General features: G+C 44.8%; 1 protein-coding gene across 3 annotated transcripts in view; it reads left to right on the top strand.

Annotated features, from left to right (window-relative positions):
* Positions 1–3,188: 3,188 nt before the first annotated feature.
* The window catches only part of CEP57L1 (centrosomal protein 57 like 1), a 34,400-nt gene continuing 22,414 nt past the window's right edge, over positions 3,189–15,174 (top strand). Inside the window, exons 1-3 of one of the 3 annotated variants that reach the window (XM_050951403.1) lie at positions 3,189–3,273; positions 10,691–10,835; positions 13,855–14,034. In XM_050951403.1, coding sequence (XP_050807360.1) covers positions 10,694–10,835; positions 13,855–14,034 — 322 coding nt within the window. In that variant the 5' untranslated portion in view covers positions 3,189–3,273; positions 10,691–10,693. Of the gene's footprint in view, positions 3,274–3,776; positions 3,797–8,626; positions 8,963–10,690; positions 10,836–13,854; positions 14,035–15,174 lie in introns of those variants that run through there. The other 2 variants (XM_050951404.1, XM_050951402.1) reach the window with 2 other exon arrangements.

Below are 15,174 nucleotides of genomic sequence, written 5' to 3'. Positions count from 1 at the left end.
CACTTGGGGTATGTCTACATCTACAATTTTGCAGCGCTGGCTGTTACAGCTGTATTAGTACAGCTGTATAGGGCCAACGCTGCAGAGTGGCCACACTCACAGCAACCAGCGCTGCAAGTGGTGTTAGATGTGGCCACACTGCAGCGCTGTTGGGCGGCTTCAAGGAGGGTTCGGGGAACGGAAGAGTAAACCGGGGAAGGAGACCAGCTTCCCCGCGGTTTGCTCTCCTGTTCCCCGAACCCCCCTGCAAACCGCAGGGAAGGAGACCTGCTTGCACGGGGGTTCGGGGAACGCGAGAGCAAACTGGGGAAGGAGACCAGCTTCCCCGCGGTTTGCTCTCGCGTTCCCCGAACCCCCCTGCAAACCGCAGGGAAGGAGACCTGCTTGCTCGGGGGTTCGGGGAACGCGAGAGCAAACCGCAGGGAAGGAGACCTGCTTGCACGGGGGGTTCGGGGAACGCGAGAGCAAACCGGGGAAGGAGACCAGCTTCCCCGCGGTTTGCTCTCGCGTTCCCCGGACCCCCCTGCAAACCGCAGGGAAAGAGACCTGAGGAAGCCTCTCCTTCAAGCAGGTATGCTGGGATACCTGCTTATTCCACGGAGGTCAAGAAAAGCGCTGGTAAGTGTCTACACTTGATTACCAGCGCTGGATCACCAGCGCTGGATCCTCTACACCCGAGACAAAACGGGAGTACGGCCAGCGCTGCAAACAGGGAGTTGCAGCGCTGGTGATGCCCTGCAGATGTGTACACCTCCTAAGTTGCAGCGCTGTAACCCCTCACCAGCGCTGCAACTTTGTGATGTAGACAAGCCCTTGGAGTTGCAGCTAGCAAGAGATGTTAAGAGTAACAAGAACATTTTTTTCAGGTATGTTAGCAACAAGAAGAAAGTCAAGGAAAGTGTGGGCCCCTTACTGAATGAGGCAGGCAACCTAGTGACAGAGGATGTGGAAGAAGCTAATGTACTCAATGCTTTTTTTGCTTCTGTCTTCACGAACAAGGTCAACTCCCAGACTGCTGCACTGGGCAACACAGTATGTGGAAGAGGTGACCAGCTCTCTGTGGAGAAAGAAGTGGTTCAGCACTATTTAGAAAAGCTGGATGAGCACAGATCCATGGGGCCGGATGTGCTGCATCCGAGGGCACTAAAGGAGTTGGCGGATGTGATTGCAGAGCCATTGGCCATTATCTTTGAAAACTCCTGGGATCGGGGAAGGTCCTGGATGACTGGAAAAAGGCTAAAGTCGTGCCCATCTTTAGAAAAGGGAAGAAGGAGGATCCAGAGAACTACAGGTCAGTCAGCCTCACCTCAGTCTCTGGAAAAATCATGAAGCAGATCTGCAAGGAATCATTTCTGAAGCACTTAAAGGAGGGGAAAGTGATCAGGAACAGTCAGCATGGATTCACCAAGGGCAAGTCATGCCTGACTAATGTAATTGCCTTCGATGAGGAGATAGATAACTGGCTCTATGGATGAGGGAAAGCAGTGGATGTGTTATTCCTTGATTTTAGCAAAGCTTTTGATACGGTCTCCCACGGTATTCTTGCCAGCAAGTTAAAGAAGTATGGGCTGGATGAATGGACTATAAGGTGGATAGAAAGCTGGCTAGATTGTTGGGCTCAACAGGTAGTGATCAATGGCTTGATATCTAGTTGGCAGCTGGTTTCAAGCAGAGTGCTCCCAGAGTTGATCCTGGGGCCTGTTTTCTTCAGTATCTTCATTAATGATCTAGAGGATGGCAGGGACTGGACTCTCAGCAAGTTTGCAGATGACACTAAACTGGGAGGAGTGGAAGATACACTGGAGGGTAACGATAGGATACAGTGGGACCTAAAGAAATTAGAGGATTGGGCCAAAAGAAACCTGATGAGGTTCAACAAGGACAAGTGCAGAGTTCTGCACTTAGGATGGAAGAATCCCATGCACTGTTACAAACTAAGGAGGGACCGAATGGCTAGGCAGCAGTTCTGCAGAAAAGGACTTTTGAAGAAGCTGGGAAGACACAAGGAAGAAAGGAGAGCAGCAGAATATGGACCCTAGATTTCAGAAAAACAGACTTTGACTCCCTCGGGGAACTGATGGGCAGGATCCCCTTGGAGAATAACATGAGGGGCAAAGGAGTCCAGGAGAGCTGGCTGTATTTTAAAGAATCCTTATTGAGGTTGCAGAAACAAACCATCCCAATGTGTAAAAAGAATAGTAAATATGGCAGGCAACAAGTTTGGCTTGACAGTGAAATCCTTGGTGATCTTAAACACAAAAAAAAAGCTTACAAGAAGTGGAAGATTTATTGTAAATGACCAAGGAGGAGTATAAAGATATTGCTCAGGCTATTACAGTGGACATGAAGCTGGATGTGAGTCAACAGTGTGCCCTTGTTGTCAAGAAAACTAATGGCATTTTGAGCTGGATAAGTAGGGGCATTGCCAGCAGATGGAGGGATGTGATCATTCCCCTCTATTTGACATTGGTGAGGTCTCATCTGGAGTACTGTGTCCAGTTTTGGGCCACACACTACAGGAAGGATGTGGAAGAATTGGAAAGAGTCCAGGGGAGGGCAACAAAAATGATTAGGGAGCTGGAGTACATGATTTATGAGGAGAGGCTGAGGGAACGGGGATTATTTAGTCTGCAGAAGAGAAGAAAGAGGGAGGAGCTGATAGCTGCTTTCAACTACCTGAAAGGGGGTTCCAAAGAGGATGGACCTATACTGTTCTCAGTGGTACCGGATGACAGAACAGGGAGTAATGGTCTCAAGTTGCAGTGGGGGAGGTTTAGGTTGGATATTAGGGAAAACTTTTTCACTAGGAGGGTGGTGGAATCTCCTTCCTTGGAGTTTTTTAATCATACTTGACAAAGCCTTGGCTGGGATGATTTAGTTGGGGATTGTCCTGCTTTGAGCAGGTGGTTGAACTAGATGACCTCTTGAGGTCACTTCCAACCCTGATATTCTATGAACCCTTGATACTGGAAAAGGGTATGGACTAGCTCTGCTCTAAGCAGGGCTAGAGGGCACCACTGACAATGTCCCTGGGGCTCTGCTCCCAGCTAGTGGGGTTGGGACCCCGGCTGGAGGGAAGAAGGCCCAGCCACCTCCTAGAGCTGCATGCCAGTCAGTGAGTGAGCTGAAGGGCGGGCCCGGGCCGCCTCCCTGGGCGCGGCTCTGAGAGCGGGAGTGAAGGCGGCACATTTAAAGCTGGGCCCGGGCAACGAACAGCCCCTGCCTGCAACAGCAGCAGCGAGTCTAGCGCCGGCCAGGAGGCAGCAGGAGCAGGTAACGCGGCGCTGCGGGAGGGTTGATCCCTGTCACCCCTTCTGCTCTCTCCCGGCTCATGCTGCCTTTCCCCGCCGCTCGGGGCCCCCGCGCAATGCGCCTCGGTAGCTGCGGCCCGCTCTCTAGCGCCGGGTGCCCGGGCCACGCTCTCGTACCCTCCCCAGGGGCTCGGGCAGGTGGATCTCGGGACTAGCAGCGGCAGAGCCAAGGCCCAGGGCTGCGCTTCGCCTGCGTCTACGGGCGCTCGGGCCTCAGCTGCGTTAGGAGACCCTGCGGCTGGTGGCGTCCAACCTCCCCGCTCCCAGTCTCAGCGGCGCGTCCCCGCCGCGGTTCGAGTTAGTGAGGCGGGGAAAGGAGCCTCCCAAAGAGGAGGGGAGCTGCCTGGAAGAAATGGACGCGGGTGGTGGAGCGGGTCATCGGGCTGCTGCTAACGGCCTCCGCGTACAAAAGCGGGAGCGTGGCTTGGTGCGTTGTGTTTGTGCTGCAGGTGTGGGGAAGGGACTTGGAAACCTCGCTGACGGAGGTGAGCAGCGTCTCTCTCCCTCTCCTGGCTTTGGGAGCTAACCGCTCAAACAAGTCGGTTAAAGCGTGCCCCGCAAAGGGAAAAATGGGTTGTGGTCGTATATGATCTATTTAGATGGCCTGAAAGGTTGCTTCAAACCCCGACCTGGCTTGGTTTGGGTTGTCTTTTATCTTCTAGAAATGTCATGAATGTCACGTCTGGCTGGTGGGATTGTTCTTTCTTTTGGGGAATTTCCTAGACATTCTTTGAAGGGGTGGAGGTGACTGCATCTTTTAAAATAGCCTCTCATATTTCAACTGAATAGTTGTAAACAGACTATAAAAATTGGATTGAGTAAACAATTACTTCCTCTCTTAATTAACTGGGTTTCAGTTGCTTGATACCTGTGCCTCCCTTATATATTCATAATGAAGTTAAAAACACACAAACTAATTTTCCCCCATTGTTTAGTTGTATTACAAATACAAAGCTTTCCCCCCACCACACACACACCAGGATGGGGCATCATCATTGTGCTAGGCCCTGTAAAACTTATAGTTAGAAGGAGTTGTGTGCCTACATAATGCGATAGGCTAAGGGAGTAGGGGGGGAAGAAAAAGTATCCCCAACTAGAAGGTCACATATTTTGTAGCTTCAGTCCAAGTGCATTGGATGGACCAGAGGTTCCTTGTATCCCTCCACATGTGCCATTTGTACCACTTTCCCATCTCACCTTACAAGAACTTCCTGCAACCATCCATGCTAGAGAGGTTGTGTGCACCCCATCCAATAGCCCCATTCCCCATCCCACTGGTTGTGTGCCCCTCCATTCTCCCTTCCCATATGCCAAGGTCCTCTGTTCTGCCCCTTAATGCACAGGGTCTGTGGGCTATGAAGTTTTTGCCACTTCAGTTATACTGGTATAGTTAAAGTAGCTAACCTCCCTAGCGCGTATGAAGTTAAACAGTACAAAAGTTCTAGCTGGGAAGAAAAATTAGCTAGAACAGTAAAGGCACCTTTTAGAATGGTATAACTATGTCCTCGCTAAGGTGTAACTATTGCTAGAAATTACACTCCTCACCAACAGTTATACTGGTGTGTAAGAATGTTTTCAGGACTGCCAACCAGGCCTGTGATGAGATCCCTGGGGTACAACCTGGAACTGGGGTACCATTGTGCCCCCTTAATGCTCCAGCCTGCTCTCTCTCTCTCTCAAAGCTTTGCTAGTAACAAGCAGCAAACCCCTTGCTACCACTCAGCACAACAGAATATGGGGTGGCACACCAAGCTAAATTAAATAAATGTTCTCTGAGCCACTCACAAATAACACAGAGAAAGGCACCAACCAATTCTCGTCAGCTCTGCACTGCCGGAATATACTGTCTTTTGTCACGGTCAGAAACCTGACCAGTGTAAGTTTATTAACTAGTCTGCCCCTCCCTCAATGTGGAGAGGACACACACTAGCCTTTGTAATCTGAGCTGAGATTTCCCAAGCACTTCAAGCAAAACACACTGTTTTAGGTGAAATATAACACAGATTTATTAACTACAGAAAGATTATAAGTGGCAGGCACAAAAGGTCAGAGATAGTTACCAAAGAAAACAAAAGATAGGCACACTGTTTAACTCTTAAACCGTATTATAATAACCAGTATTTGGATCAAGCCAAGCAGTTTTTCTCACTCCACTGGATGTTGCAGATAGGTTATAGTTTTTAGTACACAGGCTTTCCCTTCAAGCATGGGACCAGTCTCCTCAGTTCAGGTCTTTCTCTTCCCAGCATTCTTGTTGCTTCCAGTATAGGCAGGGGAGAAGACAGATAAAAGCATGATGCCATTGTCCTCTATTCTATTTATATCCTCAGTCCGTGTGCCTGGAAAACACTAGCCCAGACATGTCCTGGTGGACTTTGCTGAGTCAGAGTTGAGCAATCCCCCATTGTGTGATTCTTGCAAGGCCCTCTTACAGCATTGTAAATCCCTTGATTACAGCTCCCCTGCTGATTAATGGTTATTTAACACTGTCCTGGGAATGGGTCACCTTCTTTGTCACTGGAGACCTAGCAGTGGAGACTCTCTAACAACATATTTCACTAACAACTATACAGCAAAATCTCATAACTTCATACTTACTAACGATGTACATATTTTGACAGAACAATGGGTTTCAGAAGATCATGACTTTTCATATATCATGTTATATGGCATGCTTTGTATGAAATATCATAATTACATGATGGGGGTTCAGGGTGCTGCTTTGAGGTACGGTGTGCCACACTGGTGTGTAAGTTTGTTTTCAGGACACCAACCAGGCCCACAGGCTATTTTACAAACCCAGCAAAGCTAACAACCACTACTTGCTGTAGCAGACAAAACCACTGCTAACTCCAGAGTTCAGATCCAAGTAACAGGTTTATATCAGTAGCGGTACAAAGTACCACACCCTTGTGACCAGTTGAGCGTGACCTGCCAGTGATCTGACTTAGTTCATACAGACAAGGCTGTACACAAACAAAGGCTAAGACTTACGTTTCAGTATGCTTTTATACCCAAATTGACACCATATTTTTATCAACACCCTCTCCTCTGATTTGCTACATAACATTATTACTACTAGTTCTATGACCAAACACAAGATTCTGTATTACACCCTAAATTTATAACTTGATTATCTACTTAACAATAAGAAAACTATTAATCTTAATATTTGACAGGGACTTTCTTTCTTTACCCTGATCATATTTGGTGGGGTCATCACAACCTCTCATTGTTTCTTCATCCTTGTTGTTTACCTAAATATCAACGACATTTCAAGAAGTGAAATAACAGGTACTTAGTTAGCCAAAAAGTTGTCTTGCACTCCTTTCCAAAAGTTGGTTATTCAAAAGTCCTTACGTGGCATAACTTTTCTAGTGTAGACTAGCATTTAGGGTATGTCTGCACCCAGTAGTGTAGCTGGGGAAGGAGCAGCCATTCCCCCTGAGCACATTCCCCAAAAGTGGCACCTTTTAAACTCACTCACAAAAAAAAGCGCCATCCACTGTGGCGCGGTCTTTGGCAGCGGGACCTTCACTCGCTCCATGGGGCTTCGGCAGCATTTCGGTGACGGGTCCTTCAGTGCCACTGAAAACACCCGGAGCTAGTGAAGGGCCCATTGCCAAAGACCCAGAGTGCCGCCCCATCAGTAAAAGCGCTGCAGAATGCAGTGCTGAGGAGGAAGGGACTGGAAGGAGTGTCTTTTTCCCTTTAAGAGAGCCCTGCCTCCTCACCCACGTCCAGTCCCTGAACCAATAGGCGTGGCCCGGAGGGGAAGGTGAGAGAATGTGAACCCCTCACAGTGCCGCCAGCTGCGTCTTATTAGGGCAGGGCCTCGTGCATGTGCGAAGTCCTCCGGCCAGCCAGGAGGGGGCTCTGAGTGGTTTGCCTCAGCAGCAGCTGCAGAGCCAAGGCGGGGGGAGGCGCAGGGACCCCAGGACCTGCCCGCCTGATTTGGGCAGCGGCGGGAGCAGAGCCGGAGCCAGCCAGCCCTGTGCGCAGCCTGCAGGGAGCAGTGGCAGGAAGGCCCAGGGGTCTGGCCCAGGGGCTCCCCTGGCAAGGTTTGAGCGCCAGGAGGGAGGGGCCAGCCGGGAGTGCATGTGTTGCTGGCGCGGGGGGATGATGCGGAGCGAGTGAAGATCCCGCTGCTGAGGTGCCACCGAAGACCCACGTGAGTACAAGCGCTGCAGCGGGTGGTGCCTTTTTTTTATTTTCTGATCGTTCCCCTTGTTCCCTCCACCTGGCTGCGCCACTGTCTACACCTACCTCGGATTTATGCTGTGGCGATCGATCCACCAGGGGTCAATTTAGCGGGTCTAGTGAAGACCCGCTAAATAAATCGCTCTCCAATCTACTCCAAGAGAGGATTCACAGCTGAGAATCACAAGCAGAGATATGCAGTGGGGACTTGGGCATTTTTGTCTGTGAGAGGGGTGGGGCTTAAGACACACCTCTGTCATCAGCATCTTCCATTGCTAAGTTAGGCAGCTCTCTACACATGCTGTCTTTTTTGGATCATATTCTAATATGCCTGTCTCTCCATTTGTTGTATAGAGAGCCTAGGAGCCTAACTCAGGCTTTGTGGATTGCATTGTTGTTCTGGTGACTTTTTTCTTGGTGCCTGAAAGTAAGGTGTTTTGATGCTGAATGTGAATCTAAGCACCTGGTAAATTGTTCAATTACCGAATTATATCCATTGGATATTAAACTCCTATAAACTGGAAAGAAAGGATCATGATATAGTGTAATGAAAGCTTACTTTTGTGTTCCTGTACTTCCTGCCCCATGCAAGTAGAATTATCTACTGTATTTTATCCTCTGCTGCTTAGTAATCAAGATTGCATATGGTCTTCTGTCCTGGTGAAGAAGGTTTTCTCATCAGTAAGAGCTACTGTGGCAGGGTTCAATTTAGATACGGTAGCTTGTAATCTATAGTAGATATGATGTAGCAATGTTCTGTATGACAGCCTAGAATACAGTGGTTGTCAGTAGCAATAAAACGGCATTGGAATGTTATGGGTTGAAGTACTCTCCAGGAAAGTACTCGCTTTTGAACAAATTATTTGTTCACTAAAACTAGTTAACGAAAGTTGTCAGAGTGGACTGACAGTTTGGCTGTGTTCCAGGTCTTAGGGAAACCTCTATGAGCTCTAGTTCATCTGAAGGGTTACCTGTGAGAGTGTCTTGAAGTCATATATGTACTTACCAGCAGATTTCTGAGCTTGATAGCATCTATTTAATAGCAATTTAGAACATGAGGACAGTATCCGACCAAGAATCTCCAATTTCATGAGTAGCTTGAAGATGCTGCATACCAAGATGTTTTAAATACCCTCTGAAACATGAACACTGACTGCTTTTTCTGGAAAAAAAAATTTCTGTTTTGAATATCTTTTTCAAATTGACTCTCTTCTGGGATCTAACTTTATTTAGGTAGATGCTGCAGTTTGTTCTTGTTGTGGGTTGCTGATGTTTCCTGTTAGATGGTTCCTTTTGTGACTCCACCAAATGAGTGGTGTAAATTATTTTGTCTAAACCAAAACCACATTGATGCTGTGTTGAGTAGACTTTGGAATTGATGCTGGAAGTGGTACAGCAAATAATCTTCCATGGCAGACAATACCCTCTTTCTGCAACTCCCGGAAGAAAAGGTGAGTCTGCTGCAGTATTTTAATCTGCTGTATGATACCACAGTTTTACTGTATTACTGGGCCTGGAAGTAAGTGTCTGTAAGGAGAATTGTCTTCCACTGAGCTGTGATGGTATGATTTAACATTTGCCTACTTCAGTATTGTATTCACTTTTTTTGACTTTAATTATTTAGGTTTGTTAAAGAGATCTTGCACATGTCTGATGTGTTGTGATAAAAGCTGTCATCTTCTGTGGCTATTATAACTTTTGAAGTACAGCAGAGAACCAAGTTCCTGGGACCCAAGTTAAAACCAAAGAGGTTGAATTTGAAATAAGAAATTCTGCATAAGGCCTAGGAAATTCACAAATTAAGTTGTGAATAATACTAAAGAAAAATAATAAGGAATGTGAATAAAAATGGGGCTTAAGCATTTGGGTGACTTTGAGATAATATGGAGTCCAGAATGGATGGCTAGTAACTGTTATGTTACAGGGATTGTCTACAGACTCTCCAAACAATCCATGGTTACAATAGCAGGGCAGTTTTATGAATTCATCATTCAAATGATATTGCAGTAAGACTGAATAGAGGTGAACTTGAGCTGCAAAGTTCTGTCTGAGAGTTTTGATGTTAGACCTATCTATACCCATCAGATATATTTAAATCACCATAAGAAATGGTTGGGTTAAGAAACCATGAAACAACTGACAAATATAGTCTTAAAACTTGTTTCTAATTTGTCTTGAGCATCAAGGTCAAATTAGAAGTAAGGTAATGCAGTAAGTAAAATATTGTTTATACATGATCAATAATCCGAGATGTCTGAAAAACACTAAGAAGTGCATTTCTTTTATGTTCTTCTTGTCACATTTTTCCTCCATTTGGGTGGAATACATAACAAATATTCAAGCATTGAATATTTAATTTCTAATATAAATATCTGACTGGAACTTGAATTAGTTATCCTGGAATGAACATTTTTGGCTGAGCTCTGAGGGTCAACTTTCCTAAATCACCTAGTCCAAACTTCATTGTCTGTATCTCAAATACAGTTAAACTGTCTTATTTTAGGCAGAGTAAACATGCCCTTGAAAATCTGCTTCTGAGAAAATGTGGAAGGGGGGACTCTTTACTAGGTTGTATTAATGGGAATATAGCATATTTAAATAAAGAAAAGGAAGGCTCTTTTTTGCTTGGCCATTATTAGGTTTCAGCTGTATTCAATTTTGGACTCCACATGTTTATTTAAAAACACCTACATTGGTGCATTCAGTGGTTGAGGGTGGGGTAAAGTATATGTGGGGAAAAGGGCATGCTCATTCTACATTAAAAAATAAGATATAACTGTCCTGTAAATATATGAGAGTGTTAGGAAAGGGGTCCATTATTCCCTGGTCAAAAAGTTAAATGTTTCCTCCTTGCTTTCTAAACACATTTTATTCTGGTTTTTTAAAGACTGTTTTTGGTAATAAAACAAGATGCCAAGGGAATCTGTAGCATTTTTCTCATTGGTGATACAGATAGATATAGATATTTTTAAGGCATTTGTTGGGAGCTGTTTAAGCTACAGTATTCTTGACACAGTGTAGGGGGAAGGACCAGCTGACTTGCTCAGTGTTCTTTCCAACCCAATTGATTTAATTTGATACAAACTTTTGTCCAATGCCCTGTCTTGAACTAGTGGTCAGTGTTATAATAATAGTCCATTTAGGAAACAATGGCATTATGTACATCTTTCCTTCTACAGACCATGGGTTCTGAATCAAAGCAAAGTTTCATAGGAAGCTTTCTGCAGCCTCCAGATAGAATGTTTGTTCCTACCTTTGGTCAGAGCAAGTCAAAGAAGGTAACAGCTACCACTGGTGACATGCTTCCTGCCTCAAACAACCAAGGTAAAGCCACAAAAAATAAGTGTTTTTGTTTTTTTTTTAAACTCTGTTAAGCAAATTGCCTTGTTTGTTCTACTTGTGAATGTTAGTCATTTAGATCATTGGTCTGGAGGCTTGTGTGGAGAGTGAGTAGTATCCCCACACTTGGGGCTGTATCATAGTAGCTGGTTGCAGCCTCTGCTAACTTTGGCTGTAAAATCTGTTTTGCTTGAAAATTGGAGATGTCCTCTGAAGGCAAAGGAAAATGCTGCTGTAGAGTTTGAAGTTCATCACTTTCTTTTAGGCATTACTTTAATTTGAAACTTTTGATTTTTGTGTGACATTGTTTGCTTCCCTCTAGCTTTAAACTTTCTGTATAAGAAGATCCCCTGAAAACTCGATAAGAAAATGCAGTGTAAAGAACCAAAGTTTTATAAACTACTTTCGTTATGGATAGTTTTGAGCCCAGTTTTGTTCCCATTGCTGTTAATGTGAATTATTTGTTATTAATTTTGGTGGGAGCAACATTGGGTACTATATATGTATGTAAACATGTTTCTTTCCAGTGTGGCTTATTCATAGGAAGAACCTAAGGCTCCATGTGTAGTTGACTCTAACAGAGTTCTTATGCAAACTTCTGCTAGTTGAGAGTGAGTGTGTTTGTTTTTGTTTTTTTTTTAATTTTATTTATTTATTTTTTTAAACTATCAGACTACAGGTTCTGGGGCTTAGGCTTCAGGTACACTGGAACAGTACCTGGTACACCTAGGGGAAGATCTAAGGTGGCTTTTTACCACATTTCTGCCTTCCAGCCTTTGATATTGGGGATCGTATTGCTCCAAGTTTAAGGCCCCTGTGCATTAGGGGCAGGGCCGGCTTCAGCTTTTTTGCCACCCCAAGCAGCGAAGTGAAGAGAAAAGGGGAAGGAGGGAAAGATAAAGCTGATAGGTGGCACTTCGGCGGCAGCTCAGTTGTACCGCTTCATTCTTTGGTGGCGGTTCCTTCGCTCCCTCTCTTCCTCTTCGGTGGCACTTTGGTGGCAGCTCAAAGAGGAAGAGAGGGACTGAGGGACCTGCCGCCAAATTCCCGCTGAAGACCTGGACGTGCCGCCCCTTTCCATTGGCCGCCCCAAGCACCTGCTTCCTTCGCTGGTGCCTGGAGCCAGCCCTGATTAGGGGCATTGTGCCAGCTGGGGGTCACTGCAACATGATCCAGCCAACCACTGTGCTCTGAGAAAAATGGGGGTAGCTGGCAGGGAGAGGGAGAACATTATTTCCCCCTCACCAAGAGAATCCTCTGTCTGTGTATGGGAATCCTTAAGGCGGGGTTGGCAACCTTTCAGAAGTGGTGTGCCGAGTCTTCATTTATTCACTGTAATGTAAGGTTTCGCATGCCAGTAATACATTTTAACATTTTGATAAGGTCTCTTTCTATAAGTTTTTATAATATATAACTAAACTATTGTTGTATGTAAAGTAAATAAGGCTTTTAAAATGTTTAAGAAGTTTCATTTTAAAATTAAATTAAAATGCAGAGTCTCCTGGACTGGTGGCTAGGACCTGGGCTGTGTGAGTGTCACTGAAAATCAGCTTGAGTGCTGCCTTCGGCACGCATGCCATAGGTTGCTTACCTCTGCCTTAATGCTCGTGTGTGCTATTGGAATGTCACAGAGTCCTTAATTTCTGTCAGAATCTGGCCCTTTCACTGTAGGTGCGAGACTATGGAGAGGCAATAGCATCTTGATAGTAAAAGCTGCAGCTGTGGTGATACTTCATCATAAACATTTGAAAGGACAGTTTTAACCACACATTATGTTAGAGAACAAATACTTTTTTGAAACGTAAAAATGGTTCCTCCTTGACATTTTTCCAAAGTGTGTAACTTTCCCTTCAATCTGTCCAAAACAGTCACATGATGCAACAATAAGTGAATCCTAAATAGATGTTGAGTTTGACTCATTCAAGAAGCTTTTTTTCAAGGGCAAGAATGGCAATTTCTTGAATGTTAAGCTATTGTTTGACAGTAGACGCAGTTCTTTGTCAATAAAGCAGATATTGGGGAGAAAAAAGGGCAACAGAGAATATCTGTTGGCACTCAAACTAGCTCAAACTGTCTTTCAGAAGTGAGAGAAAAATCTAGGATCTGTTAAAATGTGCTCCTGTTTCCTGCCATCCCTATGAAAATGCCCCTTCAACCTAGAAGGAATGTGCAGATTTTGAGATTGGGTCACTGAAGAGCAGAGCATAAATAAAGTGCAAAGGTTACACAGAAAATACAACTGAGCCAGAAACAACACTTAATTTCTAATCTCAATAGCAAACCTATATTTTATCCAGCAGATCACTCTGCCTCTGATGCAAATCTCTGTATTTAGGCTAGTTGTAAAACTGGGCAAACAATGCTTACCCCTTTCTGCAAAGTTCTCTGAAATCTAGAAATTAAAAAGTATTACTCACTCTTCTCCAGGAGGCATTGCAAGTTAAGCATTGGCTGTTTAACTTAGAGACCTAGGTTCTAGTCTTTAGTCTGATATTCAATTTGCTACAACTTGCTGGCACTCCTTACTAGCATTTGGAGTGAAGATGGCCATTCATGTATACACAGCACACTGTCACCTAGCTATGTGCAAAATGTGTTTGTTTTTATCCGGTGTACGTTGAATGTTCTAGGTCTCCGTAGGACCCACTGTTAACTTTTCCAGTGGATGCTGTGGCTCTTCTAATAATTTGGTGATTTATTTATCACATGTATGCTTTTTTTTTTTAAATGGTCTTTTCTACTCCATTTAAAAAGGAAAATGGAGTATATGGCTTTAAAAACACATACACCACTTGGGGAAGCAAAACAATTGTTTCAAATATCATTAAGGTTGTTATGTAAAAAGCACACTGTCATTTAATAACCCTTATTGGTTTTTAAACATTTCTGTTTGTTTTTTGGGAATCAATACAATTTTTTTAATGGCTAACACTATAATGCAATGCAGTAAAACTTTTTTTTTTTTAAATCCACTATAAAGACTTAACTTGTAATTGTTCACCAGCTCTGATGTCAGCCCTCAAAACTCTTCAAGAAAAGATCCGTCGTCTAGAGTTGGAGAGATCGCAGGCTGAAGATAACCTGAGCTGCCTTTCCATTGAGGCTGCCCAGTATAAAAAGACCTTGCAGCTTGAAACAAATGTGAAAGATATAGCACATGAGGAATTGATACAACAGAAAAAAGGTCTCTCCAATGGTGATAATTAGAGTTGCAGACGTGTCATACTTTTAAAATAAAAAATCCTGGAGTGGTAACAATAAATGTAGTAAAAGTCATGGCTTTAGGAGGAAATAGTGTGTAATGTCATAGGTGTGTCATTTAAAATGTAGGGGAGGGATTTTACGTGGGTGTTGGGTCCTGACCTTGAGGGGAAAGAGGCCTTGGTGGGAGTGTTGCGAAGTGAATCCACCTGGCACTCACCTCACAGCAATGGCTCCTGTCCCACAGGGCTAGCCCGGCTCCCTGCTATAGACTGCAGGCAGGGTCCACATCCTGTGATGACCCTACCCTACCCTTCCTGGCACGGCTGGATTGCCTGTCCCAAGCTGGGCTGTAGAAGCATAAGTGGTCTGGCCGTGACCCAGGTGCCCCCCTTCTCCCCGCAGCTCCACAGCCTTTGAAACCCTGGACACAAAGAAAAGTCATGGTATTTATGATGACATCGTTACTACTTTGACAAACCTGTCACTGTACTAATAATAGAAATCGTTAATACAGCTCTTAGTTCTCTCAACTGAAGGAGTACTCATTTTTTTTTTTGATGAGCTGCTATTGAATACAGTCCTATCCAATCATCATCAATTTGTTGGGTTTTTTAAATAAAAATTAACCAAATATTGCCTTACCAATTATAGAAGATCAGGGTTGGAAGAAACCTCAGGAGATCATTTAGTCCAACCCTCTGCTCAAAGCAGGACCAACCCCAACTAAATCATCACAGCCAAGGCTTTGTCGAGATGGGCCTTAAAAACCTCTAAGGATGGAGATTCCACCACTCTCCAGATAACCCATTCCAGTGCTTCACCACTCTCCTGGTGAAATAGTTTTCCTTATATCCAGCCTAGACCTCCCCCACTACAATTTGAGACCATTCCTCCTTGTTCTGTCATCTGCCACCACTGAGAAAAGCCTCGCTCCATCCTCTTTGGAACCCCACTTCAGGTAGTTGAAGGCTGCTATCAAATCCCCCCCTCACTCTTTTCTCTTCTGCAGACTAAATAATCCCAGTTCCCTCAGCCTCTCCTCATAAGGCATGTGCCCTAGCCACCAGTCATTTTTGTTGCACTGCACTGGACTCTCTCCAATTTGTCCACATCTTTTCTG

Source organism: Gopherus flavomarginatus, chromosome 4 (genome assembly GCF_025201925.1).
Source record: "Gopherus flavomarginatus isolate rGopFla2 chromosome 4, rGopFla2.mat.asm, whole genome shotgun sequence".
Classification (NCBI taxonomy): Eukaryota; Metazoa; Chordata; order Testudines; family Testudinidae; genus Gopherus; species Gopherus flavomarginatus.
Note: the sequence above shows the minus strand (reverse complement) of the source record. Positions and strands in the feature narration are given on the sequence as shown.